Below are 21,907 nucleotides of genomic sequence, written 5' to 3'. Positions count from 1 at the left end.
GAAAAAATGAAACCTCAAAGTGTAGATGTATCTGAAACAAAAACTTTATTAGAAAATTGTGTGGTTTCACACATTACACAAAAGATACAGAAGGGAATGCTATCAGTTTCTTTTCATTATGTACTCCAAAATATCTGTATAAACTGCAAATACATTTTCTCCAGATTCTCAAATGTTCATCAGTTTACCCACACTATTCAGACAGAAAAAAACATTTAACGTATGAATCCACATCATTATTGAACTCCCGGGTTTCAGTGGGAGAAGGCAACGTGTCTGGCAACGAGTTTGTGTACGATTCTACAGATGTGTTTGACCGTCCGAAAGCAAAAAACAAAAAAAGAAAAAACACGTAGAGGAGCAGGTCTGGTGTCAACAGGGAGCTATGAAAATGCAGGAAACAATTGGAAGGAGATGAAAAATAACACTACACTTGAAATCAATGCTGAAATTAAAGGGGAAGAGTTTTGAGCAAGCGTGTGTGTGTCAGGGGGATCACTCCAGGAATAACACACACTCAGCGCAGAGTGTGTGTTAGAAACGTCTGTAGTAGCGGTGTGGGGGTCCATAGTGCATGGGCAGGTCCATCATGTCCATGTTGTGGTGGTGAGGGTTAAGAGGAGGGTTGTTATGGTGATGATGTCCGTTGTTGTTATTGTTGAGGGGGGGCAGGTGCTGCAGGGGGGGCAGATAAGGTGCCGGTCGCAGCCGGGGCATGATCACCTGGTGGTAGATCCTGCCCTGCGGAGGTGCTGGAGCGTAGCGTGCGTGAGGAGGGACAAACAGGGGAGCTTGCACCGCCTGGGGAGGAGGAGGAGGGACTGGCGGGTTTGGGTTGGGCGGGTTTTCGGGGGCTGGACCTACTCGTGGCCGCTTGGGGTCAGCGACAGGCTCTGGAGGAGGCCCGACTCTCTTCCCTGAATTATCTAAAAGGAAAAAGTAGAAGAAAAGAGGGGTTATTGATGCACCAGCCGTTTGATTCCAACGTCCTCATCTTCCTCACACGCACGTTACACAAACACATTCAACACAAACAAAGACAAAGCAAACACAGGAAGCGCTCGTGCACCTGCTGCCGGTTTCTCCTGTAAATAAATAGTAGTTAAAAAGACAGAGAGGAAGCAGCAGAGAGGAAGCAGAACGTTGCTGCAGTGACACAAAAGAAATACACGATGACACAAGCACAAAGTTCGTATCAAAAGCTTTGACAGTTTCAACAAAGTCTATGTTACAGAGTTTGAACCTTCTGGTTGTGGACAGTGTGATGCTCAGTACCAACCTGAACATTTCTTGTTCAGCTCGGCCTCTCCTTCCTTCTGGATCTCCTGAATGATTCGCTCATCATCTTGCTGCAGGAGCAAACACAAACAAGTTGTTAGCTGTGATGCGATGAACATGGTGACATTGCTCTGGTGACTGAGGTAAACACAGAATTAAGCAGCACTGTGACAGTTTGACAGAAATCCTCTGGGTTCATAACATCAACAGGCAGTGTGAGACATGTTGGGACGGTTTCAGAGAGACACTTCTGCTTTATTCATAAATCAGCTGTGAGTAGAAACCAAGCTTCAACCTGCAGAGTGCTGGTTCATGGGGGTCAGAGCTTCTGTGGTGGACGAGACCACAGTTTGTCTTCGGAGAAGCCCGAGTGCACGAACCCGCCTGATGTTGCACTAGTCTGTTTATTCTACATAAAAATATACATTTGGTCTAAGCTTTGTGTTCTGAACTACTGATTTCCTGCAATTTTGTTTGACAAAGAAAAGCTTTACAGTGATAAGAAGCCAAGTGGACCCTTTCACTGACGCTCTTCTGCTGCCGGTGTTTGTCCGTTTCTTGGCAGCGCTAGCAGCACCAGCTCTTGGCCGACTCTAGTGCCTCTGCAGAGCTGCTGGAGCAGCTCCAGCTCATTAATCGCTCGGGGACTAATTGTTGCTTGTGGCTGCCAGTGATATTGCAGCCAGGTCACTGTGGGCAGCCGTAAGGTCGGATGCTCAGGGGTTAAAATGCAGGGAGAGTGTGTGTGGAAAGGACCACTTATTGATTTTGGGGAAGCTTTTGGCTAAACGACAGAATGACCAGACACTTTGAAACCACATGTGACAGCACACATCTACTGTATAACAGAATGGACATTACCGTGGGGTCAGTCCAGAGGGAACACTTGCGGCAGTGGCGGCAGGGGGCGCCAGGAGAGCGAGCGTGCTGGCAGAAATGGTTGTATCCGGTGATGGGCTCTCGGCAGAGGTAGCACATGAAGCTGCCACAGCGGCACGACATCCGGTTGCAGCCCTCCGACTTCACCAAGCCCATCCCGCACTTGACGCACTTTCTCACCCGGGCCGCCGTCATACGCTCCTCACTGCGGCACGTGGACAATAGAGAGATGAGGTTAGAAAGCGACCGACAAATTAAATAAGTGGAGGAGATGTGAAGATGAGCAGCGGAGATGGAGCAAGACCTAAAAGAGGAGAAAGTGGAGACGAAGAAAGCAGCTGAGGAAAAAACACAACAGAGCTAAAAAAAACCATCTAGGACTCTGTGGACACAGACAGTGAGATGAAGCGTCTCCTGTGTATTTCATGACTCACAGGACAGACTGGCTTTAGATGTTACTTAAACCAAGAAGACTATTTTCTGTGAAGTTGTTTAAGGCTGCGTAAACGTACAGTCACAGTTAGAGCTACAGGAATAAATCAAACAATCGGCGTCAACGCCGCACTGAGACACTAAAATCCACTGGGCATCGTACTGTCTGTGTAATTATTATTATAATTCATTGTGATTATTATATTCTATCTTTTTTCTTGCAGGTAATGAAATGAACTTAAGTCATGAATGAGCAAGACAGACTTTGCCATAAATAACAATGAAAAACAAAAGTGTTTAAAAAATCGGATCTGATTTGCTTTGAGCTGCTGGATGCACTACGATACACAAGCTGTGTCAACTGAGGCTTCTTCCACTGCTCCATCATCTCTGCAGACATGAGACCAAACCCTGAAAGTGACTGTGAGGTTTTTGTTACTAGCGTCGGATAAGCTCTGCTTGGACCCAGATCCTACTTCCCGTCCCTTTCAGCACCAGGAAGTAAGAAGATCTGTGAGTGGCTCAAAACAGGAAGCACTGCCTGTGGGCCTCTGCAGGGCCACAGGAAGCACCCGGCCTCTCCGTTTCCTGGAGTGTTTCCCGGGAAACTGAGCTGTTTACCCGGCATCCTTTCTAAGTGAGGAGTAGAGAGGAGAGCAAGAAATCATCAAACCTAAAAGGGCCTGAAATGGATCCAAACAAGTCCGAAAAGTAGGAGCTGAATTTCACCACAATTACGCTTTGAGTCAAGTCAACACCAAAATGTGCACAAAGTCCAGTCTGAAGCGCTGCAGGTGATTCAGGTTGTCTGATCATGGCCCAGATTCCAGGACATGATAATCTGCTGTATATTTGCTTACATGCAGAGTATGTTTTCAATCCTCTACCTCAACACAGATTCTTCAACACAGAAATCTCATCAACTAGTTAATGACTGATAAAGTAAAAACTAATAACAGTCGTATTGTGTCTGTCAGCTCCACCTTTACCGGCTGCTGCTTTTGTTCGGTGTCACTTTCTATATAAATATTCATCTTTGTTTTTGCTATATTTACTCTAGATTTTCTTCTAATGTTAACATCAAATTTAATATGGTTTTAAAATTTTCCTTGGTTATTGAGTATTGAGTACTTCTACCACCTCCTGGCCACATGGGAAAGGCACCGGTTCAATCCTCAGACCAGCAACATTAAATCTGTCTACTTATCCATCCTTCAACATCACCGCTGTGGTGCCTTGTCAGCAAGCTAACTAATTAATAGCAATAAACATAAACGAGGATCTGATCTTTATGATCTGATGTTTTATTTCTAAACTACTCGTGTTTGTGACAGTAACCGTCTCACTAAGAGCACTGTGATTTCAACAAGAAAACACGGATACAACATGGGAAAATGTCTAGAAATACAGCTGGAAATAAGAACAAAGAGCCACAGAAATGTGTCAACAGGAAGAAAATTTGACAGTAAATGTATGTGGTTCTCGTGTAGCAATATCCTGTTATTTGCACATGATCTAATTCAGGTAAACACAGTGGATGGTCCCAGTGCGCACTGCTGCCTTCAGAAAGAGAAACTGCAACAGTCAATCAATCATATGAATGTAAGGTTTAGCAGGGACCAGCCGTGTCCCCGTTACCTCTGCCCCTTTCTGGGACAAAGATGGAGAGGTAGGCAACGCCAAGCTCAGCGCTGGTTGTTATATTTTCACACATTTTCACAATGGATTCAGTAGCTTTATGTCTAAAAATAGGGGGCTGTGTTAATGCTGCAGCTCTCGATCTAAACACAGAAGAAAGACACAGAAGTTTGTCTTCTGCAGGACAGACTTGCCCAATGCAATGATCGACTGTTTGAAACGCTACATCAAAACTATGTAGGTGGGTTTTGAGCAGCAATGTCTTAGGATTGTTGTGGGAAAGAGGAATAATGTCCCCTTAAAATAAATGTGTGGTCTTGCACTATTGTCGTTTAGGAATAAATTCGTAAAAAATAATAAGACAAGAATTTATCAATAAGAGGATAATTGTCTTTCTCAGGGAAACCATCCTTCTATAATCTGTCCCTTGCAGATCATTAGCAGACATGGCTAAGATGTGGTGTGTTGATAAAGGAGTCAGATGAGTTGCCATTTGTGAGCCACTTACAAAAGCACCCTTATGCGGATCTCATCCCTCTCCAGGACCTGCTCACACGTCTTCCCAGCATGCTGCTTCCACTGGACGTGGCACTTTCTACAGCTCTCCTATAGATGCAGAGAGGACAACAGTGACATCAGGCAATAAAAACAAGTTTCCTTAGGATGTTAAAAATTCAGGCCTATTTCATTTAATGTTGAATATGAGAGGACGAGCAATCTGATTATTCCTCCAGTGTCTGCTCTAGATGCTGCTGCCACTGCAGGGAGTTGCATGGACAGAGATAGGTGTGGCTCTCCCCACAAAATGTGTGACTGCAGCCTGAGTCTTGCCGCTGACTGCTCAGTTGCCTAGAAACAGCAACTCCATCCTCCATTGTTGAGTCAGCTATAGGACATGACAGCAGACAGCACTGCTGCACAGACACTCCAACTTCAAGTTGCCTCTTTCGATGACCCTTTGCTAAGTGGTGTCCCCATAAATATTTGAACCTCATGTAATATTAAGGACTTTGGCATATGTCAGCTGGTCCATCCATATTGCCACTGCAACCTCAGATCTGACCCTCTAAGATTTAAACCCATCCCTAACATTTTGAAGGCAATGTGTGTATCACTTTTTGTGTATTTCTGCTAAACATAGACATGTAGCTCTAACAGAAGACGTGTGACAAAGATGTGTGTGTGTGTGTGTGTGTGTGTGTGTGTGTGTGTGTGCGCGCGCTCAGCCAGACAGTGGGGAACAGGAGAATTTGCAGCAGTTTGGACGGCAACATTGCGTAGACTTATTGAAGACACTTAAAGACCTTCAGTGAAAAACAGCTCGAATCAAAGAAGAACCTTTTTCTGAGCCAAGTAAAACCTGATGAGAACGGACCACTCGCATCACTTCTCTGGCATTTATCTCACGATGATGGTAATTCATATGGGAGTGGCCAAGCATGGAGATCAAGGAAACATAGCTGCCAAACATCAGAATGGTGTATGATTTCAGCTAAATGTTGGTTTTCAGAGTAGAGGAGGAGGGGTGCACGACTAGTCAGAGAAAGCCAGATCACACAAAGACCAAGAGACAGACAGTGAGAAAGGGAGGAGGACGGCAGGCAGAGTGGTGAAAGATCACCCCCTAGTGGTAACGCAGAGAAAGGAAGAACAGGATGAGAGGGTGACAGACAGACCTGCTTGACAATCTGCGGAAAAACAGGAACACACCTGAGTTCTTATAGCCTGGCTAAAAATACATCCAGTGACGTTGGGAGGCAAAACTTTCATGGGGCGTGTCCTCCCCACCATTTCCCGCTGGGTATGTAATTTTACTGTGAAATGTGACAAAAGTCAAAAGAGACACGAGCAACTTGCACTTTGTGACGTGAGGATGTTGAATATGGAGCAAGGAGTCTGTAGCTACTTCGCACTCACTCCTCCATCCTGTTGCTCTCGTCCATTCTCTGCAGTCCTTTCCTTTGGGTCCTATCTCCGTTTCCCCCCCTCTTACCCATTTTGTCCTTCCCTTTGCCTTCATTCATTGCTCACCTCCTCTAACTCTTTCTAACTCTTCATGCATTGCACAGCTGCATTAGGCCTTATAAAGCAGAGCAGGCTGCTGGTAGAGATCCAGATTTTGGGGAGGGGATTTAGGAGCACATACAGCTAACATGATAAAGTGGTAAAAGATGCTTCCATGAGTGTATTAACAAAATTTGCACGGGCCATGTGACAACTTCACTGGATCATGTGCCTTCATGAAGTAATCATCCCAGGCCAGGGAATTGCCTGTCCAAGTGTCCTCATGACCACATGTGGAATATATTTGCATCAACTTGTGTGTGTAGGTCAGACAGAGCAAAGGGGGGGACGAGGCCAGAGAGAGGGAGGGGAATCTGGGTCAAACTTGATCTGAAACACATTCGAAACAGAGGAACAAATGTGTCTAGCCAGTAAGAGACCAGTGCGAGGGGAGTGAGAAGTGCGGCCAGCCAATGAGGCAGCCGTGTGGAATATGGCGGGAGGGCTTATGGAAGTGTGTCAGTTACATAACAAAGCCCCTCCCTGCTTACATTGGGCTAAGGGGCCAACTGTAAAACTACTGCCTTCAACTGTGCTAATGTTGAGAAAAACCACAAGCCAAAACAACTTAACACCTAACACACATGAAAGGAAATCTAATGGTAATATTCTGTCATTAGATTTCCTTTAATGGGGGGGGGGGGGGTCCCAACACAGTTGGGAGGCTCAGACACACACCACAGTAGTAACAGACTTGCATCCTGGTGCTTGGAGGAGCTGGTGCGGCTTTTTGTAACCAAAAAGAAAATAAAGACAAAACCTAAAGAGAAAAGAGCTTATAGTTACATATTGGCTTTTTCTGCTTGTATGCTGACCTACATCTGCAGTTGTTGGTTATGTAGAAGGCCGATAAGCAAAAAGGAATCAGACTAAAAAACATCTAGAGCATACCTTTTTTGTATCTTTGGGTGTGTGTGAGTGTGTAATGGAGTGCAGCTGTTCAAAGATGCTGCAGAGCCACTGCTATGGGTCTGGCTCCATCTACGGGTTATTATGAGGAACTGCAGGAAGAGTAATGAACATTCTAATCGGAATTAGTGAGTCAAACTAATGGAGCCTAAGACAAGTCTGCAAACGTCATAATTTTCCCAGAGACAGTGAAATGTGTGCTATGGGACCATGATGTAAATGCATCAGTCAGTAATCATTTTAAAACCCCACTGAATTATGCACCAAAGTGTGTTTACAGGTCTTGGCAAGAAACACAGCATAAATGAAAAATCTTTAGCGGTTGGTAGCATTACGCTCGAATCTATGCCCCAAATTTAAAGCGGGCGCCAGGTTTCTACAAGGCAGAAGACTGTGGATGTGTAAAATGAAAAGAACACCTCCCTGTTTCAACTTATGCGGATTCAAAAAAAAAATACCTTGGGACTGCAAGAGTTCTATTAAGGTGCAAAAAAAAATGCTAAAACCCTGGAATAGCACATAAAATATGCAGAATGAGAGTGTGGGGCAATCTCATTAGTTTTTTCCAGGGTTTCTCTCTTTTAAACTAGGGAACTTGTAGGGGATTTTAATAAATAACAAGAAAAGCCCACCACCCCATGTGCTGATACCAGTAGCAGCCAGTGCTTCTTTGTTCTGTGGATAAAACTACTTAAATTTCTCAGGGGCCTGTGCTCGAGCAGTCAGCCCTCCATCTTTGGCTCCGTGGGACTGAAGATTGTTGTTTTTAATACTTTGTTCTACAGAATTATTGTACAGCAGATAGAACTAGTCTGTGTTTCTTCTGGTTGAAATGAGGTTTTAGTTCCTCCAAGGTTCTTGTGGCCTTCGGACGTTCCTTTGAGAATTCCCTCGTGATATCGTGTGGGTCTGCACTGGTGAGACAACTATTAGAACACAGTGAAATGTTTCTCAGCATCATTACTGAAACTGGGTGTGTGACTTTAAAACAGCAGCTGCCTTTAATGTTATGAGTGACATTATGACCAACTACAGATTTTCCTATGTCTAGATGCAAGGCTGCGCTCATGGAAGATCAATTATTAGTTGAAGGGCACCTTACAACTCTAGCTTATGCTGCAATAAAGAATATTTTAATTTCCAAAAATGTGTTGTTTTCATTTTCTTAACTAATTAGTTTACAAAACAGAAATATTTGACATTTTGTAGAACACACGGCTAAAGGTTTACTGGATTAGTAACACGACGAATACGTCTGTGTCAGTTGGATACCGAGGGGCTTAATCTAATGCCATACCTGGGTTCTACAGGTATAAACAAGTTCAAATGAACATTTTTTAGAGGACCTGGGGCCACCCTGCATACTGCTAAGACATGTAGTTGATATAGATCCACATAATGCTAAGGTACTGACACAACCTCATGTCTCTCTTTGATTCCAGGAATATAGCGTAAGGAGGGAGTGTGTTGTGTGTGTGTGTGTGTGTGTGTGTGTGTGTGTGTGTGTGTGTGTGTGTGTGTGTTTGTGCTGAGTCAGACAGAAACTGTGGTGTGGCAGGAGTGAGTGTAGACACCGAAACAGAACATAGACAAAGACACAACGATAGACAAAAAGAAGGGCGGGCGGTGTGTGTGTGTGGTAAGAGTGAGTAAAGGACTGTAGCTGTTTTTCCAAATAATGGAGATTTCTGACAGCAATCCATGCGAAAGCCTTGGCACATGTAAAGCAACACCTCCCTCCTGCATTCCTCAGACAGAGGGAAGAGGCCCAGAGATAAACAGAGAGGAAGATGGAGGTGGAGACCTCGGCAGATGGAACCATTTTATCATCTCCAAAACCTCTTCATCAATCCTTCCCCTCACACTAACTTTGATCTCAGTCTCTTGTCCCAGCTCCACTGAGATGATTTATGACACATTCACACAGTTGGTTTCAGCTTTTTCTCTCATGGTGGACTGGAATTATTCATGTCGTCTCCTTTTGAATTTTTTTTTTTTGTAGAGTAATCATTTAACAACATATGTGATGTGTTCACCATATGGGATTATGTCAGAGGCTGCACATACAACGTGCAATGTGTGAAAACACACAGTTAAGGTCTAAAGACAACGGCCTGGCATCCATGGAAGTGTTTACCAAGGAAATAATACACAGAATAGGACTGACCTTGCGGCACCGGGGGTTTGGACAGCTAAACAGTGACATGTCTTTGTCCAGCAAGGCTGGGAAGTTGCAAAATGGACACCTGCAGGGGCGAGAGGAAGGAGGATTAAGGGCTGAGAGGAAATACTGGGATACAACTACACATGAGACACAAAAACAGACAAAAAGATCCCACTGTTAGGAAACAACCAGCTATTATTTTAAGTCCTGTAAGACAGTACAGATGTCCTTTTAAGCATTTATTCGTGACTGAGAAGGACAGTCACACTGTCAAATTATAAAATCTAATTGTGAGTAAGCTTCCAATCAACATTCAGCAACAGTGTGAACAAACAAGAAAAGCTGCAAAACAAGCTGGACGAGCATCTGGAATATTAGTGATCCAAGTGGGACTAAACGTTCAGCTATCATAAAAGATTAGGGTTGGAACTAAAGATCATTTCCATGCATCATCAATCTGCTGGTGAGTCTATGGGTTATTTGTTTAAATGTTGTAAACCTTTGGAATCCAAGAATCCCAAGTTGAAGTAACTAAATTCAAGAAATCCCCAAAAAAAACAGCTAATTTTCACATATGAGAAACTGAATCCAGGTCATCTGTGGCCCTTTTGCTTGAAAAATGACTTGAACCACTGATTTCCAAGCAATCAACAAATCATTATAGAACAAGATAACGTGTTTCAAAAAATGTATTTTGAAAGTGTGTACTTCAACGTGTAATCCAGCAAAAGTACAAGCAAACAGTTTATGCACATACCAAACAACGTGTTTGTGTAGACACACACACACACACACACACACACACACACACACTTACCGCACAAGTTCATCAGCACAGGTGGCAGCGACCGCCTCCTCCGCCTGCCTCTCATAATATTTACACAGGATGTTCTCTGGTAGGACCTTCTCCAGCTCACACACTGGGTAGGAGCAGGGGCAGCCACCCTCCATGCAGCTCAGCTCTGACTGCATCAGAAACCACAATCATCAATGTAAAAAAACAACAACTAGAATTTGAATCACTTCTTTAAACAGACAAAAACACAACGGTCCTTTATGGCACTTTGCTGCCTTCAAACTAATATTTGAATATCATTCTCCCTTGATAGTCACATTAGCACATTTAAACAAAAATTAAAGTTGTACATTCCTGCCTAGCAATATTAGCAGGTAGGCTCATCTCACGTTTTACCTTCCCAGAGCCAAACACTGCCTCCTGAGCATATTTGACCAGGCATTCTTTGCAGAAGAGGTGACCGTCTGAACACTGCGTCATCTTCTCAAACGCAAACTCCCCAAAGCAGCAGCCGCACTCAATCAGCTGGCCATCCTGGAAAAATGCATGGTCCTTTTTATTGTAGCTTCGCAATTTTCAAACTTTTTGTCATCTTATTCAAAAAATAAATAAATAAAAATTCAAATTCAAATTCAAAAAAAAAAAAAAGTGTCTTGTGGTGGTTAAAGGGTTAAGACGTACAATGAGCCTACAGAGCAACAAGTTTGCTTTAGCCATTACAAAATTCAACCGTTTGATTTCACACTTTTATCTTCAGGGTTGGTTTATAGGTTATAAAATTACTTTGCATAGCTACAATAAAGTGCATGGCTAGAGTTTACTGTCTTTAATAGACAGTAAATTCATCAGCAACACTATTTGAACAACATAAACTGCATTGATATTATTGGAAATACTTTCTTATGCATTTATCAAGGTCGTGTTTGACCAGTACTCATGTTGAAAAATTTCATATCCCAATATTGTTACATGTTATATATGCGGATATTCAATGTAGCATTTGTAGACAAAATAAACAGACAGGAGTAGCCAAATGAAGTGCTAGCTATGATCAGTTTGGTTAAGGTATGTGCAGCTTCTACTGTACCTTCTTATATTCATCTTCATTGACCTGCAGAGCCAGGAGGAAGTCCTCATGCTGAATGAGAAGAAGGCAACAAACCGTCAGATTCTGTTAGTGTTTTTAAATCTGACTGATGGTGTAAAACCTGTGACATGTGATGAGCCTCTACTGTATAAATGGGTCCTCAGATTGACTTACAATGAACAATTTAACGAAGGAAAGTAACGCTATTTAAATCCTACAGCGGTTGTGATAGTAATATCAAGTAAATTAAATAGTGCTCTTAAATTCTAAATTAGAAAGTGACATTTTTTTAAAAATGAATGTTTGATTATCCAAGATTCTACTTGTTGCAGAAGCTCATGACCTTTGGCATCTCAAGGAATGTTATGTCCCAGTTTTGGTAGGTAGACAGACTACTGCTGCTAAAACAAATGCACTAGAGAGAAATTCTTAAACTGAGTCCAAAATGACTGGTTGCACACTCCCGTCCCTCTCCAATGCTTAAACCAAAATTATCTGGATGGTGTTGGAGATATTTTCCCCAGTGCCGATGGTCTTTGAGTAAAAAAAAAACTCGTCAGGAGGTTTTTCAGACTGAAGTATTTTTAAAATTGTTAATCTGAACTTTCCAGACATGTTTGTTGTAATCAATGTAGTAGCATCTTCCATGGCAGCTCTGCCATCATTGGTGCATAAGTGTGTGCGTGTGTGTGTGTGTGTGTGTGTGTGTCTGTGTGTGTGTGTGTGTGAATGGGTAAATGAGAGAATGAGAAACAATTGTGTAAAGCACAGACCATGTACCACTTTCCCATAGCATTAAAGTAGATTCAATCAATGTTGTATGTCTCTAATATAATGCTGTTAAATAAAGTCAGCAGACTTTTATACCTCTGCCCATTCCTTGGCTTTCTGGTGATAAAACGACAGCTCCTTCTGCACACAAGCTTCCAGATTGCTGTATGTCCGGCAGTAGCGACGGTCATTTTCCAAGAAATACATTCTCTTGTCAAATTTCAACGAACCTGGAGGGCAGAGGGAACCAGGTGAATGATAAACTGATTTAAGAGAGTATAAATATGTTTGCCAACAGAAAGTCTTTATAACCATAAAATGTAACTTCTAAGTGTGTACTGGAACAAAAAATCTACATCACGCACTAGTTTGTTAAACTACATGGAGGTAGGTGCACAGATTAAAGAGGGTAACTGAAAAAGTTTGCTCACCGTGCTCAAAATGGAAATCGACGTAGCATCGCTCAGAGGAGGCTCTGCTCCGTCGTCTCTTTCCTGAGGGATCGCCTGAATCTTGCCACTTCTTCAGAGCTTCACATAAGGCCTGAGAGGGTGAGAGAGAGAGAGAGTGGGGGGGGTGAAGACTTGACCTGAGATGTAGGTGGTTTCCTAAGATGCACAATCTGTAAAAGAAGCCACAGCTACCTTGCGTGTGATTGCATAGTGTCCCTTCAGAGCATTGAGGGCCCATTTAATATCCTGACAGCTAAGCATCCTGAAGTCTGCCATGAGCAAGTCTGCAGCCTGCATCACAGCCTCAGGGCCCACCGTGCCCAGCTTGGAGTAGTCGAACAAGTCCTCAGTAACCTGAACACCCACACAACAACCAAGACTCTCAGATATCTGATTCAGTGATGCACGTGGAGCTGTCATCAAAATCACAACTAAATTGTGTGTGAATAGTATCGTGTGAAGTTAACAGTTAGCCTGACTTTACCCCTTGTATTTGAAATGCTCTCATAATGTAGGTGTTGTTTCAGTATATTAATCATCTGTTTACACAGTAATACACACAAACCTCTGCCTGCGTGTCTCCAGGTTCCAGCAGGATGCTTGTGGGAGCTGCTGTGGCTGCTGCTTTTTCCTTCCTTGGATACTCGGGATTCTCCAACAGCAGGTTACAGATACTGGAAACAAAACCGAAAGAAGCTGTATATGAAGCATTTTGTACAAAGACTTTGTACTAAAGGCTTTTCTGTAGCTATTAAGCCTAAAATTAAAAAAGTATGCAAATTCAATATTGTTCCATATAGCATCCGTGTGTATGTGTGCAGAACATTTTGACCAGCATCCAACTGTATGCCCACTGTTATATTATAACGGAAATGTGTTTATATAAATAAACAGGTACGGATTTGATATTATAAACAGCTGAATCACTTGTGATAGTCCTTTATGAAATGCTGTGTTCAGACGCTTCTTACACATTCAAGTCTTTCACATTGTTCATTTGGATCAATTCTGCTACATAGGCTTCTTGGACATCGGGGAACAGGTCCAACTGTGGAGAACAGATAAAAAGTCAAAAGGCACACAGACAGAATTAGAAAAGTTATTTGATACCGAGCAAGTGATTGTATATAAATAATTATTATGCAACAATTACAATCGTTTAATCTGACATTTCCATTATTAACTTGTTTTTTTGATTAGATGTTCATGTGTGAGGTAGATGAGAAGTAACTAGGTCATTCTGGCATCTCCTCAGTTTATCAATACTCACAACTCCAGTTATGAGGGTTCTGATGTGGGGTTGCTGGTCTACTCTCTCTCGTGGTGCAGAGGGACCGGGCCTTGCATCCTCTATTTGGGGAATGTCCTCTGGTGCAGGAGGGACCATGACGAGACCAGGGGCTGCTATTAACCTTTCGGGGTTTGGTGCTGGAGCCAAGAGAAACTGAACCTCATCACCTCTGTTGTCCGGGACTGAAGCTTTGGCAGGTGGTGGAGCAGTTGGGTGAAAGTCTGCATTAGGCACTCGAATGTGGCCACCAGCCTGTGGCGGAGGATTGGGAACAGCTTCCCCAGGTGCTTGGCTCCCCAAAATTATCCGGTGACCCGTCTCAGGAGGTCCCAGTCTCTCTGGGGCTGCAGCAATTAGCACTGCAGGGGGGATCACTTGTATCACCTGAGGCGGTTGAGGGGGCTGGACTGGAGCCTGGGCAGGGGCCTGGGCGAGGGGCTGTGGTTCAATCTGAATGAGATTGCCCTGCATTCGATTGAATGACACAGGCTGCAGCAGGTTGTGGGTCCTGAGCTGCAGCTGGGGTTGAGTTATTAGAGTAGATGCTCTGATGCTTGGCTGCTTGGGAAGAACAACTACTTCTGCCTCATTTACTTTCATTACCTGAGACTGTGGGGTTGTAGTCTCACTGGATAGAAGCTGTGTGGATGTACCAGGCTGAGGCTGTGTCCGTGTGTAAGACTGTAATTGTACAGCTGACTTACTAGCCTGAGGATTGTCTTGTGTAAGCATACTTGTATTAGGCTTATCTTGAGTCTTTGTGGAACAAGCTGATGCAGTCACTGCAACAGCGCAAGAGTAAGGTGTGGCACTGGCAGAGGTACTTGCCTGGGGCTCCACGGATGCGTGTGCTGAAGAACCAGCCTGTGGCTGTGTGAGTCCAGATGTGCTGGGCTGAGGCTGAAAAAAAACTCCTATAGGTGCTCTAGATGAGATGGCGTTTGTGGAGGTAGACGTGGTTTGGACAGAAGAAACTGCACGGAGCTCCACATTTGTATGTGCTGGTGTGCCGTCCGGTCGCCGTGAGTTTGTGTTAGGTTGTGGCTGAGACAGTGTGTATGATGAAGGGCCTGGTTGTGGCTGTGTGTGCGCAGATGTGCCAGACTGCACTGAAGTCTGTGTTTGCATGGCTGGCCTTACAGGGAAGGAGTCGGCCTTGGTGTCTCTGGAGGTAGAGGGGACAGAGCTGGGGTCCTCTGTGGGAAACCCAAAGGTTGTGCTACTAAGACCTACAAGTTGAATTAGGTTGCGTGAGGCCCCATTCCATTTCGCTGCTGGGCGAATCACATGTCTTCGTGCAGGAGTTAGTTGCTGCAGGAGAACAAACAAGAGATAAATTGAGGTAAAAACTGAAACAAAGATGCTGCTTCTGTTGTAATTTCTGCAGATCACATTACAGGCAAACTTAAAGAACACTTCTCGGACGTTTTGCATATGCTCTTAAATAATTACAGCATTCAAGATCTCTAAGGTTTAAAGTAATTGCAGTTGTCAGTCACCTCCAGTATTCTGATGTCATCATCATCAGCATCATCCGGGACTAGAAAAGGACTCCCAGGTACCAGAGTCACAGGCTCCTCGTCGGAATCATCGGATATGGTGATGAGTTCTCTCTGACGGGCGGAGGAGCCTGCAAACACACGGATGGATGTAAAAGAGTGAAAAAAAAAAAAATGATATGGACCAGTCCTGAATGTTTACACCATTGATATTTATCTTTCCTAAAGTATATATAGTAATGTATATATAGTAGTAGTAGTAGTAGTAGTACATATAGTAGACAAGATAGAGTAAATACTATTTAATACAAATTTAGAGGCAGGCTTGAGCCGGTGGTCCAACAATTATCCACTCAATGTATGAATTCCACGTTCCACAATTGAGCTGATAAAGTATTTCCACAGAAAGATGTTGATCAAACACAAAAGATTTCACAGAGCATGTTTCACAAATGAACATGATAAGAAACCGTGTACCTCCACAGCTGAATAACTCAACTTTCCACCTTGTTGCTCTCCCCTGGTTGGCTCTAACATTGCCAAAACAAAACACTGTTTCCTTGACAACACTTCAAATGCAGTTATGTGATCTCACTGATGACATCAACTGTGATTTACCTAACCTTCCAAGACACAGTGACGAGAGAAAACCAAACCCAGAGAAAACTCTCGTCGGCTCATACATACCCGGGCCCTAAATGTTCTCCAAGATTAGAAACAATTATTAACTTAATATTGGAAACAATTACTAAATTAATTTTAAACTAACAAAAATATATGCTTTAACTTAAGCATTATTCTGACCAGTCTCTTATGGTCTTTCTTCTGGTGTCAAAGGTCACCAGCACACGATACACCATAGGAGAACAGTCCTCACCACTGCCTCACTCTAACAGACCCTGGTTATGGGTCTACCAAACTTGTTGGTCTTCGTCTTGGTTTGAACCTGGCCTATCACCTATGAGGAACTGACTAGTCAACAAACACCACAATATGCCAAGGAACCAAATTGCAGTTTGCATGTTCCTTTCTGGAACCTTCCTGGAGGCGTAGATGGTTTGGGATTTTAAGAGACAAAGGTGATTTAGCATCAATGCCTCCAAGGCATAAGGATGTTTGGAAGGTGTAGTGATTGGTCGACTGTTTATGATGGCTTCAGCTTCACAGAGTGCTGACTGCAGACCTTCATCCAAACATTGATCTTTCAGTGGTTTTTTTTGTTTGTTTGTTTGTTCCAACATGGTGCCCTCCGTGGCAGACGTGTTTGCTCGCTCCGCGCTTTTTTTTAATCTTATTTCTATTTTTTGTAAATTCTCATTTTACTTACTGTATGACATTTAGAGTGGAGGGCAAAGTAAGAATTTCATTGTACAGGGAAACATGCGTTCTATCTGTGCATATGACAATAAACACTTTGAATCTTGAATCTATTTTCCTGATGGAACGAATTAAACGCTCCCATACCCTTCTATTGTGAGAGCCAGATGGAGGATTAAACGTCCACTTGGTGCCATGGTGGATCAGCATATTTTATCTCCCACTCAGCCCCGACAAAGTGTGTTCCATTGTCTGAACTTATTTCCAAAATCTGACCTTCATATTTCTGTGAGATCTCAAGTTGAGCAAGAGCAACATTCACCTCCAATTGTTCTTTTTTTGCTCTACTTTTTGATTCCAATACTTACTTTTGTGCATCAGGCTTAACTTCTTATTTCTCTCATTTTTGGCTTAGTGCCTCAGCTACTAATAAAGATAAGGGCTTCTCTCACACTCCTCGCTCATCAGGTGCCATCGCGGACACCTGGAAGTTTTGCCCAAAAGCACCCGATCAACACTCAGTCACCACCTGTCATACTTGGAACATCACGCCATTAGGTTAAGGCACCAATACCAGTCCATGTGATTGTGTTCTATCGACCACCAGGCCAGCTGGGAACTTCTGTGATGAGCTCGACATGATGCTGTCCCACTTCCCAGTAAACGGCCCTCCTCTCATCATCTTGGGAGACCTGAACATCCACCTGGACAAACCTCAGGCGGCTGATGCATTTGCTCTTCTAAACATGTTTGACCTGAGACTGGTCTCCACTCCTCCAACCCACAAAGCTAGCAACAGCCTGGACCTCATTCTCACCCGGAACTGCACCATAGACATCTTCTTCATTCAGCTCAAAGTCTTCATCCCTAACTTGTAACATTCCCCCCCCCGTCTCTCAGTCCAAAGCAGTTCTCTTCACTGTTCTCTGTAAGTCTGCCCCCACCACAGGACCTCTCCACCCTCAATACAGATGCAGCGATAGACGGCCTCTGCAATACACTTCTGTTTCATCCATTCTGGTTAGTCTCCGCCCCAAGTCTTCTAGACCTGTTCATCCCTCAGCTTCTGTGACTCACCGACTGGATCTGTGAGTCTGTGAGACGCAGCACACTCAGGAGTGCTGAGAGGAAGTGGCACAAATCCAAGACTCCATCTGCTTTTGCTGACTATCAGGGTCTCCTTGTCTTTTTCTCACACTGTCACCAGGGCAAAGAATGAATACTACTAACTACTTCCAACACTGCATGGCTCTTCTCATTTTCAACTCTGACTGAGGACGACATTTCCACCCTCCTCCTCTCTAACCATCCGACCATTTTTTTTTTTTTGTCTTTTCGGCTTATCCCATGAGTACTGCTGTTGGGGGTTCTGGGGTTCTGCGTCTTGCCCAGAGACTGGGGATCGAACCACTGATTCTGTGGTCTGTGGACGACTGCCTTACCAGCTGAGCTACAGCGGCACCTAGAAAGATCAGACCTTACCTCAAGAAATATACACACCAACTCATTGTGCAGGCGCTGGTAATATCTCGTCTTGACTTCTGCAGTGCGTGTTAATGAAGTTAGCGGTATGAACAATCAAACCCTTGCAGATGATCAAAAAAACAGCAGTAAGCCTAATTTTTAACCTTCCAAAAAGGACTCATGTCACAACACTCCTATTTCCTTCCTCAACTTTGATGTTCTCTCCTTGACTTAGATTTTTGCTTGCACTTCTTGCACACTTTGGATAAAAGCCTTTGATAAATGACTAAATGTAAATATAAAGCTGCCCTTTCGAGTTCAACCTTAAGGCATAAAGATGAGCTGAAGATGCTACAGAGCACTCAGAACTTTCCTGGGTGTCCTAGACGATGCCACAGACACACTTGCCTCATTTGCTTCCTTTCAGCGCTGATGTGCCTCGTTAATCCAACAAGCAACATCGTCACAAAATGTTCTGAATGAATTTGCCCTTGCCTCTCAAACCAGCATTGCTTTAAGCTTGTGGAGTACTTATTTAACTGAGATATTTATATCACAAAACTCACCAAACCGCTGGTTAAACTCCATCACTTTGGTTTCCACCACCTCCATGCAGCAATCATCCTCCATTAAACAGAGTACCTTGTTCTTTTTTCAGTCAGCTGCCCTAATTTGGCTTTTCTTGCATTTATCCCACTTAGCAAAGCATTATCCATGGCCTAAGAGTCATTTTTCCACTATAACTACCTTCCCCTTGCCCCACTTAATGTTAAGCCACGTGTTTAGTCTATGTAAATATAGTTTCTTACTAACGTAGAGGTAGGCTTACTTGTGCCTGGTGGTCCAACAATTATCCACTCCAGAGGTCATTGTATGACAAAACTCTGAAAATGTATTGAAATCCACATTCCACAATTGAGCAGATAAAGCAATTCCACAACACCCAGTAAGAAACCAACCATGTACCTCCACAGCTATACACTCAGCCTTCCACTACTACCTTGTTGCTCTCCCCTACTTAGCTCCAAAACTGCCAAAACAAAACACTGTTTCCTTGACAACACAGAGAAAACTCCCATTGGCTCATAAAACTATGATAAAGTCTAATTTAAATAGCTTGTTTACTGAATGCACTTTTGGTAATGCTTCAAGCAGCAGAGATAAATTTAAGTTTTTTATAACAGAGCAATGAAATGTGCAGTCTGCATAATGGTTGTTTAATACAAAATTAGCAAATTTAATGAATTTAGGTTTTAGATTATAAACTAAGTCGGAAACTATTAAAATTACGCGTGGCCAAACTTAATTTTGGTCAGAAGATGTAAACTTGCCAGTAAAACCATTAGTTCACTACAAAAGAATCACAATAATATATATTTTTTTAATTTCCCACAAAATCTCTTGTTCACTGAGCCCCAGCCTCTGCTACCCTGCTGACATCTTTAGGCTCTCATTGCCTAACGAGGGATATTCCTCTCTATAGTCCAAGAGTTTGAGTTGTTGGTTTGGGTCAGAGGGGGTGAAAGTGTATCTTATTTAAACATTTTTATGCATCATGTTTAAATATTTCTATTGAATTTTCGTAGGGATTTTATGTCTATCTAAGTTTTTGTAACCTATAATTGATGCAGCACATGAAAGATGTAGCATTGTGTTTCATTATGTTTGGATTATGTCAGATTGACTGCTTATTTGTCTATTGTGGTGGCAGTTTTTGTGTGTATGTGCCTTCTGCTAATCAGTTTCCCTTTTGAATAATAAAGTGAAGTAAAGAGCCATCAGCAAAGCGAAACTGACATTTTACTTGTCTGCAAAATCAGAGATGCTTTTTCACATGTCAGTGCCACTGACAATGTGTCTCAGGATAACTACAGTTTGCAAATTTTTTTTTTTAAGAACTGAAACAAATGTCATTTGAAACAAGACTGTTTATTTGCAGGAGGGACTGTCACTCTGAAACTTTATGTACTAGTACTGAGGTTGGGTATTATTTGGTAATTTGCAATACTGGAACCAAAATGAAAGAGGATATGCCCTCAGCAGCTTATGTAAATGGTAAAATATTTTAAAATGTCATGGCAATAAATGTCAAAATCTTTATCACAATCTGCTTCTACAATACAATATATAATGTGACATTTAAATCTGAGCTTTGTGTATTTACGTGCCTGATAATAAGATGGTGTTTCTCACCTTGGCTGCGGTGGACGTTGAAACTTGCCAGGTGAATGACATCATCATCACTGCCTCCATCTGCCATTGTGAAACTACACTTACCAGATCCCACACATACACAGTCACTCAATTGGTACCATCTACTCTTCACACACACACAAACACACACAATTATTAAAGTGCTGGTGTTCCCCTTGAATTAAGTGGTTTCACTTTAAAATGTATGACTTATCATTCTATGTTCACCAAAAAGGAGGGTTGAACTCCACCCTATTACCGTAAGTACTTAGATCACACAGGAAAAAAAAAAACTATATATATATATATATATATATATATATATGAGACTATCAAATGGTCAGATCAACTGGAATAATAGCAAAAGAGAACTTAACTAAACGAAACCTAAGTAAAAGCAGAAATGCGAGGCGTAAAGAGAAGGATTGTGGTTTAATGTTTGTTTTACATGAAATTACACAACATAAACAAGCTTACTGAATGTTAGTTTGACGTGTTAGCCAACTTAATCCGCCATCATTATTTTTAAGAGTCTCTTTTTAGGTCGATCAACACCCAAAGTGGCCGTAGATCAACTTGAAAAGTTGGCATTAGCGTGAGATCGTTATTTAAATATATTGTTAAAACAGTGGACGCTAACACTGCGAGGAACTGGAAATGTTGCAATTCTAGCTAACTTATGTGCGTACTTGCGTACTTGAGTTTGACTCGTCGCCTTGACATTAGCATTACCAATGTAACACTACCTCAAACTTTAAGATGCTGTGATTAAAAACAAACGTCATTTCAGCAATCGATCATTTCCGCGCACACACAGTATAAACCTCTGCTCTCAGCTAAGCTAATGATAATTAGCTTTGCTGGCTAGCTAGCGTGTAGGGCAACTAGTTAGCTCGCTTCTGTTAGGATTTCCATCCATAACATTGCTTCAAGCCAACTGTATATAGACTAAGATATGTGTATAAACAACACAAATGTACGATACCGTTGTTTCGTATTTGATAACCAGCTTGAAACGCCTTCTTGGTGGACTGACAATGCGTGAATATCGAAACAAACTGCCAAAACAAGAACAGTGGTGACGTCACGCGTACGGCATCGTTAATTACGTAAAGCCAGTGGCCTTCTGGGAAATGTAGTCTGAAAGTGGAACGGTAAGGGTCAGAGAAAATTCTATTTATGAAAAACCACAAGAACAACGAAGAAGAGCGCTATGCTTCCCTTTGTTTAAACTGTGCAGTTAAGTCTTTGATTCCAGAATAACTTGGGTTTTTATTTTCCAGTGACTTAAATGAAAGTTTGAGTTACGTATTTACATCGTTCTGGTTACATTTCAGACTCAGATTCATTATATTCAAATAATAACTTATGTTTTATTATGGGTTAAACATCTGGCCTAATTTTGCATTAATAGTACTTTATTATTATTTAATAATACTACAAGAGTTTTTGAAAATATGTAACCCAGTTCAATTTTAGATTGGAGATATTTATTATTAAAGTACATGTAAGTTTAACTTTAACTGGAGTATAAATGTGATGTGGTCGGGGGCAATTTGTTGCTTTTACTATTGAGTGGCCCATTGAGTACATGTAGCTCTGCCACCTCGAGTTTTACGGCATTTTAAATAATAGGGTAGAGCTAAACTAAAAGCATCAAAAATAATCTATTT

The 21,907-nt window shown here is 42.4% G+C and overlaps 1 protein-coding gene across 4 annotated transcripts; it reads right to left on the bottom strand.

Moving 5' to 3' along the window:
- Positions 1-26: 26 nt before the first annotated feature.
- rnf216 (ring finger protein 216) lies at positions 27-21,353 on the bottom strand. Of its 4 annotated transcripts, none has more exons than XM_067478484.1 (17): positions 21,220-21,353; positions 20,235-20,361; positions 15,261-15,391; positions 13,741-15,072; positions 13,442-13,518; positions 13,036-13,144; positions 12,663-12,824; positions 12,450-12,561; positions 12,115-12,248; positions 11,248-11,298; positions 10,557-10,694; positions 10,182-10,330; positions 9,368-9,446; positions 4,736-4,833; positions 2,140-2,362; positions 1,280-1,349; positions 27-926 (listed from the first exon to the last, which is right to left on the bottom strand). In XM_067478484.1, exons 2-17 carry the CDS (start codon positions 20,299-20,301, stop codon positions 535-537), a joined length of 3,324 nt encoding a protein of 1,107 aa, XP_067334585.1. In that variant the 5' UTR covers positions 20,302-20,361; positions 21,220-21,353; the 3' UTR covers positions 27-534. The 4 variants fall into 4 exon arrangements, with proteins under 4 accessions (XP_067334585.1, XP_067334584.1, XP_067334586.1 ...); XM_067478483.1 differs by having other exon boundaries at positions 20,235-20,356; positions 21,220-21,322; XM_067478485.1 differs by lacking the exon at positions 10,557-10,694 and having other exon boundaries at positions 20,235-20,356; positions 21,220-21,322.
- Positions 21,354-21,907: the final 554 nt, after the last annotated feature.

Source organism: Channa argus, chromosome 15, assembly GCF_033026475.1.
Source record: "Channa argus isolate prfri chromosome 15, Channa argus male v1.0, whole genome shotgun sequence".
Taxonomy (NCBI): domain Eukaryota; kingdom Metazoa; phylum Chordata; class Actinopteri; order Anabantiformes; family Channidae; genus Channa; species Channa argus.
Note: the sequence above shows the minus strand (reverse complement) of the source record. Positions and strands in the feature narration are given on the sequence as shown.

Coding starts and splice junctions, on each gene's coding strand:
- rnf216 (XM_067478484.1), bottom strand. CDS start 20,301: ATGGCAGATGGAGGCAGTGATGATGATGTCATTCACCTGGCAAGTTTC. Junction 15,392..20,234: donor CAACGTCCACCGCAGCCAAG/GTGAGAAACACC, acceptor GTGTGTTTGCAG/GCTCCTCCGCCCGTCAGAGA. Junction 12,562..12,662: donor ACTATGCAATCACACGCAAG/GTAGCTGTGGCT, acceptor TCACCCTCTCAG/GCCTTATGTGAAGCTCTGAA.